Genomic DNA, 19,380 nt, shown 5'->3' on the forward strand with positions numbered 1-19,380 from the left:
ATATATGCAAAGAAGAAGATCGGATAATTAAAGTAATTATTAAGTGATAATATAATTACGATTTTTCTTTCTCTAGTCAACATAGCAAAACAAAATTCTCTTCTCAAAATAAATTTTGAATTTAAAATGGAAAATATCACTGAAATACGTAATGAATAATAATAATAATAATAATAATAATAATAATAATAATAATAATAATAATAATAATTCACATCGAATTATTAATTTACCTATATCAGCAAAGAAAAGATAATATAGATTGGACTTATTTTTAATGAATTCACAACGCTCCAAATAATGGTTATATTCTTCTTCAGATGAAAATGTAGGGATGTGAAGGATAGCCTACTCGTTGTGGTCGTTATAAACAGTAATTTTACTTGACTGACTAACGATAGGTTGTAGAGAGCGGAAAATAGCTACAGGTAAAGTTCACAAGAACGGATATACAATATGAAGGAAATAATGACGTACCTAGGAAAATTAAACAATTAGATACATGGAGTAGCGAAAGACAGTCTACTAGTCACAAATAACCATGCATACCAGCAGTAAAACAGCAGACAGTAGCGTAAATCTTTAGAAAATAGTGTAAAAAACCGGCACTGGGGCATAGTTTTTCAGGCTCTTATATAGCGGCGAAAAAAGGTACCAAAACTTAAATTATTTCAAAATAGTATTAGCGTTGCAAATTTAAGAATGATAGAAGTAATAGCCCACGTGTTGCACATAAATCAGAAATGTATCTATGAACCATATTATTAATTACGACATTTTTTTAAGATAATTGTAATTAAGTTTACATTTTTGTTCTTTCAACATAGATACCAATATCGCAAACAAGCGAAACTTTTGTTTGTGGAAATGTAACAAAGTAACTACAACTTCACCCGGCTATACCAAAGATATTTTTTAAGACTATAGAATATCAAACATGCTGTACCCAGGCTCATGGTCGGAAAATTAGGGGGTCACGATTTGTGGCAAGCTCCTGTCGAAGAAAAGCCGATTAAAAACTATGTCGAGACTCGCAGCACTCCTGTCCCGCCTGGGACGTTGTTAAGCAGACTACTAGATGACATGTGGTTCGACATCTCTTGTGGCTGTTGCACCAGGGAGTTCTTTTTTTACAGCACTCTCGATTTAACACAAAATATATCATTTTCTAACAGATCAACTAAAAGATGCAGTACAAACATACAGTATGCATGTACAATACATATGTATGTATTCACACGATGAAATTAAATAGATTTCAGTTTACTAGCTACCTGTTATATATTATATAGATTGTAATACTTTTATTTTTAATTACGGTGTATTTAGTTTCATCACTTGAAACTTACAAGTCCCTTTTCTTTAAAGTAGCAATTTTGTGGTGATCCGCTAATGCACTGATTGTGAGGATTCGGTAATACACACATACATACATACATACATACATACATACATACATACATACATACATACATACATACATACATACATACATACATACATACATACATACATACATACATACATACATACATACATACATACATACATTCCTTTTAAAAGAATGTTATAACATTGATAACTGGGGCAGAGTTCGAAAGTTCAGGAAGCAGCGCAGATCTACGAAATAGGAAAAGAAACAATAGATAGTAAATATTGTTTTCTTCATATATTGTCTTTGACTTTGAGGAAAGAAAGAAAATGACCATAATATTATACTGGACAGACCGTGAATTAACTCGTCATTCACTTGTCACAATCATTGGATGAGCTATGGCCCATTTTTTATGTACACAAACAGCAAGTAGATGAAGACTGGAATTATCGACATAATGAATATTATAGGCCTATTATTAATAAAAGGAGTCGGTATAGTAGCCTATATAGTGGAAGTTTACAATCATTCAATTGTTAATGTGAAGTATTATTTATTTCTTGGATACATGTTTCATAATGATATATTTCCATTTGTTAATTACATGAATTTTATTATGTATTCAGTTCACGTATTACACATTCCGTCAGTAATTTAATACCTGTTTTTGCACGATAGTGTTTTTTCTCGTCGTTACAGCAAACGGCCTCCACGATTGAAAGTTGATTTTACTGAATTCAGAGTTACTAACCTAGATAAGTATGTTGAAATATTACAAATAACTGCTCTAGAGTTGTAATGAATATCACTGTCTTCTATGTATGCTACAATCCTACAATGCATGTAAAATTCATATGCAAAAGGCGGTATTAATTAATATACATTATACGAAATCACTGCATTTAAAATGTACTGAATCTTATTTAAACAATTCAAACTTCACTTAACAAAAATAAATAAAAAATATTCCAATTGAACACGAAATATTACAAGTGTCTGAGTCATTTTTACTCCTTCAGAGTGAAGTTGGTGGTGACGTTTGTACCTTCAGTCAGCTGTTCATAGTGTAATGTACGTACTGTATATTAAGATTATTTAAAATACTATTTTCAAAATATACTATCCTGCAAGAAATACTGTACAGTACACTTTTGTGAAGTTCATTACAAAATCTCGGAAATTGAAAAACTCGCTCTCTCGTATTTCAGACTTTTCCTCGATTTTGTAAAAAGCATTTCTCAATCTGGTATCGTAATATACTATTACAACTTTATTTCATTTAAGTGTATTAATTACATACAGTAGATATACATTTCACTTTACATTCATTAATTTCTCATGCATGTTTCTTACTTAATATTTAATATATCTTATTAATTTCTTTACGTCCTATTAATTTTACTCATAAATAATAAATTATTAACTATTTACATACCAACTATGCTAGCGGGAACACATTAGAGCACAACAACAACATTCCGAAACCTTTCCTCCGAAATTACTCTACCCGAAACTGCATCTTGTAAAAATATGAGCCGTCTCGTAACTGTCAGTAAAAGACACGTCACTAGTTCATTAAAAGTGCCGAGGAGGGTCTGTTAGGAAATTATTGCTAAAAAAAATCAGCCCTGCTTAACATGATTATTTCATATATTATCTATTAGGCTTACATATTAATCTTTAAATTTTCAAGTTACGTGTTCATTATTTTCTTTAGTCTATATAGGCTATTTCAAACACTATTTAATAGGCCTATAGGCCTACTGTCAGCATATTGCATTTACTTGGTATTTTTTTACTCTAGCGGTGTGGTGTTGAACTACCTTACCAATCCTATTCGAGAGCTATTTTTCTTCTGTAATAACGTAGCCAATGTATTATGACGTGAATTACGACATATCCTTACAAAATATGTTATAATAATGTACAATAAGTATTTACAAATGTGATTTACTTGTGATTATTTTTTATAATGTTCGTGTGGCTTTGTCACCACGTCCGCAGATGCCTTTCCCAGATCCACAACACCTCCTAAAAAGTCTCTACCAACTTTCCTACTCCTCCCCAGTCTGTTCCTCATACTAGAGGCTGCCCTTTTCATACCACTCCGCATAGTTGATAACAAATCAGGGAAGGAAAACAGATCTGAACTAGATTCGTACTCCTTCTTGGGACTTTCTTCACTATAGTACACTACGGGAATTGTTTCTTTGTAAACTTTTGGTTTCTCTTCGTCGTTATATTCTTTGGCGATATGTTCCTTGTAATATTTTTTGGGAACTTTGTCATCTTCTTTGAAGTATGATTTTGAAGACTCTTGTTTATAGAGACTTTTGGGAGCATATTCTTTCACAGTTCCTTTATCATTACTTTCTTTATGGTACTTGTTTGGTATTTCGTCCTTTCCATAAACATTGCTGGCATATTCTTTATGGTAGCTCTTAGGGATACTTTCTTTGTGTCCATATTCTTTATAGTAGGTTTTTGGAGGCTGCTTGTTTACATATTCTTTGTAATAAATTTTTGGAGGCTCTTTACTTTCATATTTTTTATAATACATTTTTGGAGTCTCTTTGTTTACATACTCTTTATAATAAGTTTTTGGAGGCTCTTTATTTTCATACTCTTTATAATACGTTTTTGGGGACTCTTTGTTTACATACTCTTTATGATAAATTTTTGGAGATTCTTTGTTTTCATATTCTTTATAATACGTTTTTGGAGACTCTTTCTTTTCATACTCTTTGTAAGTTTTTGGGGACTCTTTGTTTACATATTCTTTGTAATGGGTTTTTGGAAACTCTTTGTTTTCATACTCTTTATAATACGTTTTTGGAGGTTCTTTGTTTTCATATTCTTTATAATAACTTTTCGGAGCCTCTTCTTTGAGATATTCTTTGTTAAAATATTTATCATGTTTGTTAGGAGATTTTTCCTTGTCGTATTCTTTGCTATTATATTCATTATAATTTTTCTTCGGACTCTCTTGCTTTCCGTAATTTTTAATGGCATATTCTTTGTGGTATTTATTGGGGCTCTCTTCTTCTCCGTAAATTTTACTAGTATGTTCTTTGTAGTAGATTTTAGGAATTTCTTCTTTTTTATACTCTTTGTTAGCATAGCCGTTAGAGTATTCCTTGGGAACCTCTTCCTTGCCATTTTCTTTATTGTAATATTCTTCATAATATTTCTTCGGATTCTCATTCTTATTGTAACCTTTGTTATTCTGTTCAAAATAAAAAATCGGGGTTCCTTCTTTTCCGAAGCTTTTCTTAGTATACTCTTTGTAATAGCTTTTCGGAGCTTCGTGTTTCCCATATTCTTTGTTGATAATTTTTGGAACCACTTCCTTTCCGTAAGCTTTGTTAGTGTATTCTTTATACTCGATTTTTGGACCTTCCTGTTTACTATATTCTTTGTAGACAATTTTAGGAGAATCTTTCTTTCCATATGCTTTGGTAGTATATACCTTATTGTCTTTCTTGGGAATGTCTTCCTTAACATATTCGGTTTTTGCAATTCCCTTGTCATATTTTTTGTAAGCTTCCTTCTCGATTGCCAATGCATCCTTTGACAGTATCTGTAACATTAAAACATGAGAATCGTTATTTTATTATCTATATTACTTGCACCGTTACGAATTTATCATCATCCTCGTTAACATCTCTATCTACGAATTTTTCTCTGTGACGTACAAAAGTTTGTTATTAACATTATCATCATTCTCATGAACATAATAACACAAATTATTATTAGTAGTAACTTAATATTAACACCATCATTAATATTATTATTTTATTCCTAAATTTAAGTCTTGAAAATGATATAGTTTGCTTATAAAGCAATTCATATTTTTTTCATATTTTATTATGTGCATTTGTCATTACGAAAAGTTCAATTTAAGAAATTATGCTGTATATTTAAGAGCTACATTTTAATTTGTGCCCACTATGACTAATCTAGGTCTGAATGAGATGAAGGTGATAATGCCTGCGAAATGAGTCCAGGGTCCAGAGCCGAAAAATGACCCAGCGTTTGCTCTTAATAGGTTGAGGAAAAACCCCGGAAAAATCTGAACCAGGTAATTTGTCTAAATCAGGATCTGAACCCAGATCCGCTCGTTCCACGGTCAGGCATGCTAACCGTTACTCCACAGCGGTGGACTACACGGACATTAGCTACATTCCAATCAAAATCACACATTCACGAAAGATCTGCAATATTAGATTGGTTGAGAGTGCCAATGTTTCATGTGAAGATGTGTGCTTAACAAGATGGAATCTGTATGCTAAAATTTGTAATAAATGGTTTTGGTGCAAGATCAGTTGGCGACAAGACGAAAAGAGGAATATTTATGTTCTCACTGCCCCTAAGATATTTTGACTCTCGATCGAACTACTCTGTTTATTTGTTTACTATGTGATTTGGTATTTTGATTGTCGATGTCAATATGTATTTACACGAAGCATGGTCAAATGAGACCCCATCTCATTTCATCTACTGTATTTGACGTATGATCGTGTATCGTGGCTAACGAGAAAGACAGGCTACGGCGCGACGTCACATTCTTCATCATAACATGGCCAACATTGAACAAGTTTATCTATAAATGCACATTTAACATGAGTTTGATATAGCTATTCCTTTATTTTTTAGAACTTTGAACATGTATTAATATTAGGCGATTGTCAAGATGGCCATGATTAGACCATGATAACCATGTGACTCCGAATCGTGCCGCAGCCTGTCTCTCTCGTTAGCCCGTACGTGGTATGTGACGTCATAGTCGCCTTACGTAGAATAATAGAAAACAGTTTGATTCTATGTCTATACAGAGGAAATGTGTAAATTTTGGGCGCCTGTTAACAATATTAATATTATTCCAAATTCATCCAAAGGTGACCAGCGAGCGATGATTCAGTTCTTAGCAGTAGAAGACACTTACAGTCCCGATTTGTCACTATGTTCTACTCCTTAAAGAAAGCTCTAAAGAGGCATAGATTCTGCAAAGATAGTGAAGTGGAGGCAAAAGGTTTTTTTTTTTTTCGTCTCGTCACACACTGGATGTTTGTGTAATGTCTATAGAGACTTCTTCTAAAGAAACCTACTGCATTTATGTGACCAGCTGAGGGTACCTAACGCCCCTCCACAAAATGGAACGTCAGCGGAAATGCATACAGAGATTTCTAAGGAAATCTACTGCATGCATGTATTCTTAAACACTGATCTTTATATAACTATTATACTTTTTATGTACCTTAATAAATATGTATCGACTCGAATGTGTTTCATTTGTAAAATCAGAGTGTAAGTATATTTTAACAGTTTATTCTTTGGATAGAGTAATGAAAAATTCGAATACCATATTAGTCTCAAAAGAAAACTTTTCTCATAAGAAGAAATCCTAATGATTAATACTTTTACTCGATAATTATTATCCGTACGATTCTGATTTTTACTCTTTTCATTAAAGAAACTAATAAGGAATTATTTATCCCTTTACAGTTTTTTAAATAAAATGGGCAAATTAAAGAAAAAGGTTAATACATATCGCCCTTTCCTGCCATTAAGGAGCGTAGGACGTTTCGGACGGTCGTGTGTTGATTTATCTGAATAAGGGAAGTCGTTTGGAACGGTCAGTTTAAAGGATCGTGTTTTGATTTACCTGAATAACTAAATTCAGCTTGTTTTGCTATTAGATCTATGCAAAAGATAGTAAATATCAATACCTTAAAAACAATATACTTTGCATACTTCCACTCGGTAATGAGTTTTGGAATAATATTCTGGGGAAATTCCACAGATAGAAACAATATATTTCTATTACAAAAAAGAGTAATTAGAATAATAGTAGGTAACAAATCTAGGGAATCGTATAGGACTATTTTCAAAAAACTACAAATAATGCTCATGGCTTGTCAGTATATCTTTTCATTAATAGTCTTCCTCGTATGTAATCGTGAAAACTTTGTAACTAATTCAACAGTTCATAGCATAAATACACGTCAAAAAAATGACTTTCATACTCCATCGGCAAGTCTATCGTGCTATCAAAAAGGAGTGCGTTATATGGCAGTAAAAATGTTTAATAGCCTCCCTATCGATATAAATAATGAAACTCAAAACATAAAATTATTTAGGGCCAAATTAAAGAAGTACCTAATTTCTCACGCCTTCTATTCTATAGGTGAATTCATCATTCAATAACACTTCATGAAATTGATACTAAAACTATATGTTGTACTAGTAGACTATATTGTAAATCTCGTGTGTATATATTTCATCTAGACTGTGACTATAAATTAGGATTTTATAATAGTATTAAGTTTTTTGACTTGTTCCATATTCTAGCTGTAAGCATGTATGAATACCATGGAATGTTAATAAATACAATACAATACAATACAACAGAAGTCGTTTGGAATGGTCAGTTTAAAGGATCGTGTGTTGATTTGCCTGAGTAACAGAAGTCGTTTGTAACGATCAGTTTAAAGGATCGTGTGTTGATTTACCTGAATAACAGAAGTCGTTTGGAACGGTCAGTTTAAAGGATCGTGTGTTGATTTACCTGAATAACAAAGGTCGTTTGGGACGGATAGTGTATTGGTTTACTACCTGAATAACAGCGGTCGTTTGGGATCCGGTAACTCTCACATAAACAACGCTAGTAGGCTAGTAGTCAGTATGTGGTGAGATAGCTTGACTGTGAAATGGAGATTCCTGCTATAGAACACGTATTGACTACAAGAAGAGGCAATGTTTGTAACGCATTTATCGTTTCGAAAATTGTTCAACAATAAATTGGAAAGTGTAGAGAAATAAAAAGACTGTTCTAACGGTTTCTGGAATCTATTTTCACCTTGACAAGATTGACCTTGCCCAGATTATAAAAAAACAGCACATACAGCGGTGAAATCTGTCTTTCCTAAATGCATCATCCATTGCTGTAGATCCCATCTAGAAATAACACAGAAAAATGAAAAAGTTTCCACAATTGAGTCGTCTAGAATTAAACTGCACTTTTTCCAAAAAAAAAAAAAAAAAAAAACTTGTCTGAAAGTTATTGGAGGAAACAAATACAACCAATTAAAAATGTAACCTTCAAAAGTGTACTTAAAGTGGAAGAGCTCCGATTTTATTGATGTACTGAAAAATTGTAAGCGATTTTTGTTAGGAGATAGTTCACTTTACTACCAAACTGTGGATAGAGTGCAGTTTGATTCTAAGCAAAGTGGATAATGTGCAGTTTGACTCCAATTTATAATTTTATTATTAGTTTTTTAGGTGGTACGTGCCAGGAAAGTGTATAAATAAGAAATTTGTAATAATTCATTATAAAAAAATAAGATTTTCTCTCAAAATCAATTCTTTAGTAATGTTATCAAAATGCATAGCACTTCAAGACATTAACACATTTTTAAATAAGTATTAAGAAAATATGTAGCTAATCGGTGGAGAGGGAAAGAATCTGGTCAACCTACCCCATTATCTCCTGGTCTAGTTGTCTCATAAGCGATGCCTTGTTGATATCACTTGTGAGGTTCTGACCTGTCTTCGGAATAGCTGACTAAACAACAACATTCTAGAAAAATTACATTTAAAACACTAAGGAAGGCATCCAATATAGCATCTTAGAATTGAATGCCTGAATGGAATAGGTCCCATCCCATCTCCAGTAAATTTTCAAATCTTTGACATTGCTAATTTCTTTTTATAAATTTAGTAATTTCTCTTTATAAGTATGTAAGTCACACATTCTTTTTTGTATCGTATTACAATACAAATTTGAAGTGACACTTAAGTGCATTGTAACAGTTGAACAAAACTACAGTATAGGCTATTAGTTATCTCGTGAAAATAAATGCATGCGTGCCCCGTAGCAACAGTCAGAACTTTATGGTGGGGATAAGTGAGCTAGCCACCTGTAAGTGGAAGCAAAATGAGGGAGGAAAGTTTCCCAGTACAATTTCTTCTTCCCCTGAGCGTAGGTAGGTTCCACGAGATAACGAATGGCTTCATTATACATCTTATATCAGAATATACACAACTGATTCACTTTAGAGGCAACAAAATATTTCCGAGAATGAGAGATGACTGGTCAATCATGGAGTCAAACTCAATCGCTCCATTTTAAACCGAATAGTTTAACACATTCCCTGCTAAATCCTGCACTGAAAAATATCTTAATCCTATTTGTTCATAATTTTGGAGAAAATGTAGTTTTATTTAAGACGACTCAATCGAGGAAAGAATATTTAGATTCCAAGTCGCAAGTGGGGAAGTGGCTTCATTATTTTTTCGGTCTGCCGTTATTACCTCCTGATGTAGTTGGCAGCATTGTTAGCCATAGCACCAACTAATGATCTGTCATTTCCTAAGTACATACGAGGCACTCAGCGCACAAATGACCCAACTCACAAAATTTGCATATTGAGTTTATTGCTTTGAAGAGCTCCTCATATTGTTCTCTTCAAAGTGTAAAACGGCCTAATAATCATTCCCAGTTTTTCCATGAGATTTCAGCACAATTTTCGTTTGTATATCGCACTTCACGCACTGTTACAAAGAGATAAAGTGGAAATATACGAGTAATTTTGTGAGTTCGGCCATTTGTGCGCTGTGCACCTCATATATGAAAATTACATTATCACGTCTATTTATCCGAAACTCTGGAAAACAGCTTTGGTACGTCCACTTCCTAAATTAAATTCATCTACTTCTGCCAAAGATATAGGCCAATCTCCATTCTTCCTGTTTTGTCTAAAGCCCTTGAACCCATCATTCATAAGCAATTGTTAGGCTATCTAATCGAATTTAATCTCATAGATCCTTTACAGTCAGAATTAAGAAATGACTATAGCAGTTCTACTGCTTTGTTAAATGTAACTGAGGCCATGGATAAACGATAAGCTATTATACTATCATTATTGGATTTCAGTAAAGCATTTGACTGTTGACTTCGATCGACGCTGCTGTTCAGACCGAGTGAGTGCGTTATTCGTACATGAGCCAGCGATGCGCTGTTGCCAAACTACGCATACTTTCAGCCTAATTTTCTAATTAACCATGCACTTAATTACAAAACGCATAAGACTAATCGATTTTTATTCACTTTAATTTGTTCTATTTCCCGTTTCAATCTGGTGAGTTATATCACTTTCAGGCTGTATACAAATACACTGCTCCATCGATATAGGAGAAAGCCAATGTTTACCTATTTAGATTTAATACGCGGAATAAGTTCGCTGCAATCGGCAGACATCATTTTAGTTACAGCATGAATGTCGAGTAATGCGAGTATTATGGACAGTAAAATTCGACCATACGGGAATGGGTATTTAAGAGCTGTTAATTTATTTTTAAAAAAGTAAATCTGATACAAAGTTAATACAAATTAATTGTATTTACTGGAATATATCTATCTATAAAATACAATAATAAATAAATAACATATAGCCTATATATAAATACGTAGATAAATAAAATTACATTAAACTCCCTAGCAATATGTTTAATATTTGCGTCGTTTTCAATGCGTTGAATAATATTTACTTTGTGTTAAATGTTCAGACGTGAACGGTTTTTGTGACATGATGCCTTACCGTTATGAGGGGGGGGCATGGGTTCCCGTCACAACAGACCACGTTGTACTGCTTTGCTGCTTTCTTAGACTCGAACGCATTCTACTAAGTCGGAAAAGCTGTGTACTATTTGTCTTCACCCACACTATTATTATTATTATTATTATTATTATTATTATTATTATTATTATTATTATTACTATTATTATTATTATTAGTAGTAGTAGTAGTAGTAGTAGTAGTAGTAGTAGTAGTAGTATTCTTCACGTAATATACTTACTTACTGGCTTTTAAGGAACCCGGACGTTCATTGCCGCCGTCACATAAGCCCGTCATTGGTCTTATCCTGAGCAAGATCAATCCAGTCTCTATCATCATATCCCACCTCCCTCAAATCCATTTTAATATTATCTTCCCATCTACTTCTCGGCCTCCCCAAAGGTCTTCTTCCCTCCGGCCTCCCAACTAACACACCATATGCATTTCTGGATTCGCCCATACGTGCTACATGCCCTGACCATCACAAATGTTCCTAATTATGTCAGGTGAAGAATATAATGCGTGCAGTTCTGTGTTGTGTAACTTTCTCCATTCTCCTGTAACTTCATCCCTCTTAGCCCCAAATATTTTCCTAAGCACCTTATTCTCAAACACCCTTAACCTCTCAAAGTGAGAGTCCAAGTTTCACAACCATAAAGAACAACAGGTAATATAACTGTTTTATAAATTCTAACTTTTAGATTTTTTGACAACAGATGGATGATAAAAGCTTTTCAACCGAATAATAACAGGCATTTCCCATATTTATTCTGTGTTTAATTTCCTCCCGAGTATCATTTATATTTGTTACTGTTACTTGAATTTTTCACCTCTTCAAAGGATAAATTTCCAATTTGTATATTTCAATTTCGTACAATATTCTCGTCACTATACATAATCATATACTTTATCTTTTCGGGATTTACTTCCAAACCTATCTCTTTACTTGCTTCAAGTAAAATTCCCGTGTTTTCCCTAATCGTTTGTGGATTTTCTCCTAACATATTCACGTCATCCGCATAGACAAGCAGCTGATGTAACACGTTCAATTCCAAACCCTCTCTGTTATCCTGAACTTTCCTAATGGTATACTCTAATTAGGAATATTAAATCAACCACCGGCGTAGCTTTGTCGGCTAAGGCGTTTGCCTATCAATCCGGAGTTATGCTCGGGCGCGGGTTCGATTCCCGCTTGGGCTGATTACCTGATTGGGTTTTTTCCTAGGTTTTCCCCAACCGTAAGGCCAATGTCTGGTAATCTATGGCGAATCCTCGGCCTCATCTCGCCAAATATCATTTCACTATCACCAATCTCATCGACGCTAAATAACCTTATAGTTGATACAGCGTCGTTAAATAACCAAGTTAAAAAACATTAAATCCAGACGTTTGAGAGGGAAGGGCATGCAGCACGTACGGGTGAATCCAGAAATGCATATAGAGTGTTAGTTGGGAGACCTGAGGCCGAGACAGAGGTGGGAGGATAATATTAAAACGGATTTGAGGAAGGTTGGATATGATGCTAGGGACTGGATTAATCTTGCTCAGGATAGGGATCGATGGCGAGCTTATGTGAGGATGGCAATAAACCTCTGGGTTATCGAAAAACCATTTTTAAGTAGTAGTAGTAGTAGTAGTAGTACATAATAATAATCCGTGGCTCTACAGTCCACGAAGGGCCAAGACCGACCAGCCGGCTGCTGGCCTCACAGCCACATGCCGAAGCAGAGGTGGACGATCATCCAACCAGAATGGAGGTATCGTGTGGTTAGCACGATGAGCACCCCAGCCGTTATAGCTGGTTTACGTAACAGGATTTCGCTACCTATCGTAGCTCCCCAAGTGCATCACGATGTTGGGTGGGCACTGGTCCCATACACTGCCCGAAATTTCATGAGAAAATGTCTTCCCCCACGAGGACTCGAACCAGCGCGCATTCCGTAAAGTGAGTCTTAGGCAGGATGCCTTAGACCACGACGCCACGGCGCGGGACAGTAGTAGTAGTAGTAGTAGTAGTAGTAGTAGTAGTAGTAGTAGTAGTGTACAGTAATAACAGTATCATTATTACTTTGATTACTATTTTTATTTTTATCATCATTTCATCAGTAATAGCGTTTATCACTGAGATTCAAATCGTAGCCTCTGCAGCTACAAATCCGGGGTACCTTGTTGGTCCCAGCAGAATAAAGCATACTTTTCTTCCTCTCTTATTGACTAGATAAGTGTGCCCAGTATTGAGCTTGCTCTTTTTCAAAATGTAAATCACACTTAACATCGCATGTGATGTTGATGAACAAGGACTCATAACTCGGGAAATATTGATTTTAGGACTCGTGTTTGTTATTAGACTTTTCCCTTGTTTTGATGAATTCTACCATCTCTCAAGACATTGGATATTTTAATATCCTGTATAATTTGTGATGTTTAATAGCATATAAAAATTTTCAATTAGCTCATTTAATATTCCTTGTGAGCTACAGAGGCTGTTCACAGCCAGCTACTTGATAGGATGATGACTGTTGAACGACAATATGGAGCAAGCGATAGAAGCAAGGGGAAAGAAGATGATCGGAGCGAACTTTCCTCACAACCCTGCTGTCACACAAACTTCATCAGAATTGCAGTAACCATTATCCAGACTAACAGATCAATGTTATTTTTAAAAGTATCTCCTCTAGAACAAAATGGGCGTTATCCACGATTCGTAATTCCAAACCCAGCCAAGAGCGGTAGGCAATAGAAGTCCGTAACATGACGTCCTTCCAGATTTACGCCACGGAAAAGAAATCTGTCACCAATAGTGAGTTCAGTGAAAATTTTTCGACCATTTTTCGTCCACTTTGAATTTCGACGCTGGATAATCTCTATAGATGAAAGCGTCGTTGAATAAAATATAGTAGAATGTTGAGATATATTACAAATTAAGAGAAAATATATGGAAAATAACTATCTCGATTACCATTGTTTGGAAGAGCGTCTGTCAGTCAGTACGTAGCCTATCTAAACTTCCCCTTTACACTTTCCTTGTCTTCTAGGCAATACTGACATATTAAAGCTCCTTTAAAACCCGTGGATTCACTTTATTACTCAGAATCAAAGATTGTTGCCAGCTTGGTGGCACTTTCAAAGAATAGATTACTTAAGAAGTGACACAACGACACTGTCAAGGCTCCGTGCTAAGGGACCAATCTGAAGCTGCACTAAGTCGTGAGTTCGTATCTCACTTGGGTTGACTACACAGTTTCTTTTCGAGGTTTTCCCCAACTCTAAGGCGAATACCAGGAAATCAAAAGCGAATCTTCTGTCTCATCACGTCATCACAAATTCCACCGACGCTTGTTAACCTTGTAGATTATACAGAAGTCGTTAAAAAAATTATTTTAAAAGCAAGCGATTTTTCTATCTACTTCTGAAACACGCGTTTTAAATTTGTTATCGGCTTCAATAAAACTTCTGAGTAGGGGGCTTTCATCGCTTGCCTCGCTACATTTTCTCAGGACTGGAAATGCTAAAATATCGTAATTGGCGAGATGTCTCCTGTATGAAGGATGCTTTAAAGACGTTCTACCGATTTTTGCAAGCACTCCCACTCTCAGTGACTTACGTAGTCTTACGTTAACTTGAAATAGAAACTACTTTTCTCGAAAAATAAGCCATTTCTTTTCTCATTGCGCTTTGAAAATGACTTATAAGACGGGTAGCGAGATAACTTCATTGAAATACTTAGGCTACTATTCATAAGACACTCAGAACCATAATAATCAATCTGAAGTAAAAAAGTACCTATGTTTAAACGTAAGGATTTATGCTAATTCTTTGGATGCAGGAGAATCTATGTAGCTCTATTGGCTTACTGGATATCGCTGTTTGTTTCAGGTTAAAAGCATCTCACCAAACTCTCATAATATACGACGATGCTATTGAGAATTTCGAGATCTATCTGAGATTATGCTTCATGAAGACGAGACAGATATCGACTAGACTCGTTTTCTTTTTTATCTTCATTAAAATGATGTGACGGTATGATGAGCCCTCTCTCATGACACTCCTAACAACGTATATTTACCGTAAAAACAATCTTCTATCTTTAAAAAGTAACTTCCGTCCTCTCTCCACATTTCCAGGCCTATCGGTAACAGGATTATCTTTCACATTCATTAGTCACCAACATTACAGTGTTTCTATTATTTGACACCTACGTCAGGCTTGATTACCGAGGTGAAGAATTTCACAAGCACTTTTCCCAAATAAAATGCAGAATTTAATATTGCAATATTGGCGTTCCGCTAATAGAAGGTCCAATTTGCTTCATCATTATAGAATGGTAAAATCAAAATGACAGTAGTTCAAATTTAGGAATCGAAAGCGACCAGTTCACTAATTTCACAGAGGTTTACTTACATACATTACAAAATAGTTATGAAGAATTTGAACGAGTGATATCAACTTACGTGTTCTGTCAGCATCAGCAAGAAGAGAAGTGCTGTGCGCTTCATATCTGCCGTATAGCTCTTATCTGCAGAAAAGATGCTGCTTTAGGTATTATCGATATGTTTCAATTTGTCTCATTATCTCCAAACATAGAGCCGTTTTACCCCGTCAGACAGAAATGTACTTACCGCTTCGGATGCCACAGGTGCAATGACAGTTTAAGGTGTTCTGACTGCATGAAGTATTTCTTGCACAGAATGTTGGTCAAACTTCCTTAACTCACGACGTCCATAAAAACAAATCGTCGCTTTTATGGAAGTTAGAGTAAGATAGTGTGAAAACAAACCAATACAAGCATGCTTTGTCCTTAGGTGTATTTTGTACTTTACATGACGAAGACACTAATATTGACATCAGCAAAAAAAAGAACAGAAGAGTGAGTGAGTGAGTGAGTGAGTGAGTGAGTGAGTGAGTGAGTGAGTGAGATTCATAGTCATTTAAATACTATAAGAAATTTGAGAAATTTTCAATTTATACTGTAATGTAAAAAGAGAATTTTTAAGGAAACAAAAATAAATATTTATCTGTCTATAGTCCAAAGTTTGACAACATATGGAGCGGAAACATGGAAGCTAAATAAAAATTTGCGGTCAAAATTAATAGCGTTGGAAATGGATCTTTTACGACGTTCGCCCAGACATTCTAAACTTGAAAAAAATATATAAAAAAATGAAGTGATCAGGCAATAAATGAATAAAGAAAATTCAATTTTATATTTCGTAAAATATAGACAGTTAGAATGGTATGGGCATGTAAAGCGAATGGATGATAGAAGGCTACCAAGAAGAGTTTTAGATTGGATTCCAGAGGGAAGGAGAGGCAGAGGTAGACCGCAAAACACCTGGTTGCAAGACATAAAAAAAAGCGTTGGCAAAGAAAGGACTGCAAGAACGGAATTGGGAAGATAGAGAGAATTGGAGAAAAAAATAAGAACGTAGGACATTGGTCACAGAAAGATGTAATATTACATTGAAAACCCTGTTTGTAATAATAATAATAATAAAAGGAGAATTTAAAAAAAAATAACAACAATAAATGTTTGCATGAATTCTTTATTTCCTTTTATTAGTTCCGTCTGCATCACTTGTTCAAATACTGAACTTTCTACTACCTTTGATTCATCATATGAAATTCATATATCATTTGTACGCTTGTGCTCTACACTAATCAATATTATAGAAATCACGATAATAATATTGATCACAGTAGTAAGGACACAAGAATGTTATTCACATAGATTCCTGAGCTTACTATTACTAGAACATCTATGCAACGATTTTCTATGCTGACAGAACAGGTTGAAATCATGTGTAATGCTGCGTGGAACGTGTAGTGGACGAAGCAGGGCACGGCGCTCACGTTCTGCTGTATCTTTCTACCAATTTTCTACTCATATTATTACCGACGGTATTAATAGTAGTATTAATAATAATAGTAATGCTGGTAGTAGTGTACCCTCAAGGTCATGCTAGTCAACTTATTCCGAATAAATATTCAGAGTAGACGCTGTAATAAGGTATCACTCATGAGGCAAATCAGTCGGGGAGATAATAGGATAGGGTGAAAAATTCCCTTCCCCCTCCATTGCATACATCGCTGACTATTATCTGTGCATTTCGAACTGCGTGGTCTGTACTTTTGTACGTTTGTACGTGACCTTGATCCGCCAGTTAGAAATGCACAGATAATAGTAACATATTACACTAATCAGACTCCAAATTTATACAAACATTATTGTTCTTCCTCTGACACATATCGTCAAGTGAGATGTACTGCCTGAAAATACATGTACAGTAGTGGCAAAAAAAACCGGACCGACCCTTGTAGCTGATTTCAGAGCCTTGTTCACTCCAGAGCACGATAGACTGGTAACTAAGACTTTCGTGGTTCGAATCCTGCCTGGGAAGGAAACTTTTTTTGTTCCTTATTCAAATTTATTCCCAATACTTTTCGATTGCAGCGATATTTTACTACTTAATTAACTTATTATTCCCAGAACATGAATTCTGCCAACAATCCAAAAGTATTGGGAATAAATTTGAATAAGGAACAAAAAAAAAGTTTCCTTCCCAGGTAGGATTCGAACCCACGAAAGTCTTAGTTACCAGTCTATCGTGCTCTGGAGTGAACAAGGCTCTGAAATCAGCTACAAGGGCCGGTCCGGGTTTTTTTTTTTTTTTGCCACTACTGTACATATCAATCAGAAACTGAATCAGAGATAACATTATTAGTAACAACAAAAAACCAGCACAAATAGAAACAGTTAGAATGGTAACAGCAAAGGCAGCAGCAATAATACCAGTAGCAACAACAAGAGCAGCAAAAAGCCGTGCCAACAATAATAGTAATATCGGAAACAAAAATAGCAACAGCAACTGTTACATCTAGAAAGTGAGTACGAGCGAAAAACAAGAGCATCGACATTTGCAGTGACAAAAGCAATAGTAGCAGCAATAGAAACACCAGTAACTTCATTTAGAAGTTTCATTAAACAATTCCTGGCGACATTACGCTCATTACTCGTCGAATAAATGGACTTTCCTATAAAATCTTCTGTAACTTCAATACGAGCAGGTGTGATTACATATTTCACTCCAAATCAGTTTTTACGTGACATTATCATTGCTTGCATTGCATCGCTGTTTATGAAGCATGACGTCCCACAGGAACTACTATAAAAAGTAATATTTATGTGGTACTAAATTTCCACGTACATGGAAAGACCTATCACTCCTAATACGAAAAAAGAAATCATTGTGTATAGCATGTGTGCAAAAAATCTTGCAAATTAAGTTGTACAAGGTTAACATGTCGTGACACACCGTTAGTTCAACAGTCAAAGCGCTTGCATTTCACGCCAGAGATGCGGGTTTGGTGGACAAATAGAGGCCATAACACAGTAACAAAATGTCCACTACCTCTACAATCATACCACCACTTCTATGTGGATCATTACTGATCACTTAAGTGAAGCATAAAGGAAAGAAAAACCATTCATCTCATCGTATGTCAAAAAGGCATATGACTCGGTTAAAAGAGCAGTTTCATATAACATTCTTATTGAATTTGGTATTCCCAAGAAACTAGTTCGATTAATTAAAATGTGTCTCAGTGAAACTTACAGCAGAGTCCGTATAGGCCAGCTTCTGTCTGATGTTTTTCCAATTCACTGTGGGCTAAAGCAAGGAGATGCACTATCACCTTTACTTTTTAACTTAGCTATAAATATGCCATTAGGAAAGTTCAGGATAACACACAAGGTTTGGAGTTGAACGGGTTACATCAGTTTCTTGTCTATGCGGATGACGTGAATATGTTAGGAGAAAATCCACAAACGATTAGGGAAAACACGGAAATTTTACTTGAAGCAAGTAAAACGATAGATTTGGAAATAAACCCCAAAAAGACGAAGTATATGTTTATGTCTCGTGACCAGAATATTCTACGAAATGTAAATATAAATATGGGAGATTTGTCTTTCGAAGAGGTGGAAAAATTCAAATATCTTGGAGCAACAGTAACAAATATAAATGATACTCGAGAGGAAATTAAACGCAGAATAAATATGGGCAATGCCAGTTATTATTCGGTTGAGAAGCTTTTGTCATCTAGTCTGCTGTCAAAAAATCTGAAAGTTAGAATTTATAAAACAGTTATATTACCGGTTATTCTGTATGGTTGTGAAACTTGGACTCTCACATTGAGACAGAAACAGAGATTATGGGTGTTTGAGAATAAGGTTGTTAGGAAAATATTTGAGGCTAAGAGGGATGAAGTTACAGGAGAATGGAGAAAGTTACACAACACAGAACTGCAAGCATTGTATTCTTCACCTGACATAATTAGGAACATTAAATTCAGACGTTTGAGATGGACAGGGGATGTAGCACGTAT

General features: G+C 34.9%; 1 protein-coding gene across 1 annotated transcript; it reads right to left on the bottom strand.

The window, feature by feature from the left end:
- Nucleotides 1–1,908: 1,908 nt before the first annotated feature.
- LOC138706145 (uncharacterized) lies at nt 1,909–15,699 on the bottom strand. Its single transcript, XM_069835131.1, has 3 exons — nt 15,615–15,699; nt 15,447–15,511; nt 1,909–4,955 (listed from the first exon to the last, which is right to left on the bottom strand). The coding sequence occupies exons 2-3, from the start codon at nt 15,489–15,491 to the stop codon at nt 3,336–3,338; spliced, it is 1,665 nt and encodes a 554-aa protein (XP_069691232.1). The 5' UTR covers nt 15,492–15,511; nt 15,615–15,699; the 3' UTR covers nt 1,909–3,335.
- Between the last annotated feature and the right edge of the window lie 3,681 nt (nt 15,700–19,380).

This window comes from Periplaneta americana, chromosome 9 (genome assembly GCF_040183065.1).
Source record: "Periplaneta americana isolate PAMFEO1 chromosome 9, P.americana_PAMFEO1_priV1, whole genome shotgun sequence".
Lineage (NCBI taxonomy): Eukaryota > Metazoa > Arthropoda > Insecta > Blattodea > Blattidae > Periplaneta > Periplaneta americana.

Coding starts and splice junctions, on each gene's coding strand:
- LOC138706145 (XM_069835131.1), bottom strand. CDS start 15,491: ATGAAGCGCACAGCACTTCTCTTCTTGCTGATGCTGACAGAACAC. Junction 4,956..15,446: donor TGCTGATGCTGACAGAACAC/GTAAGTTGATAT, acceptor TTAATGTTACAG/ATACTGTCAAAGGATGCATT.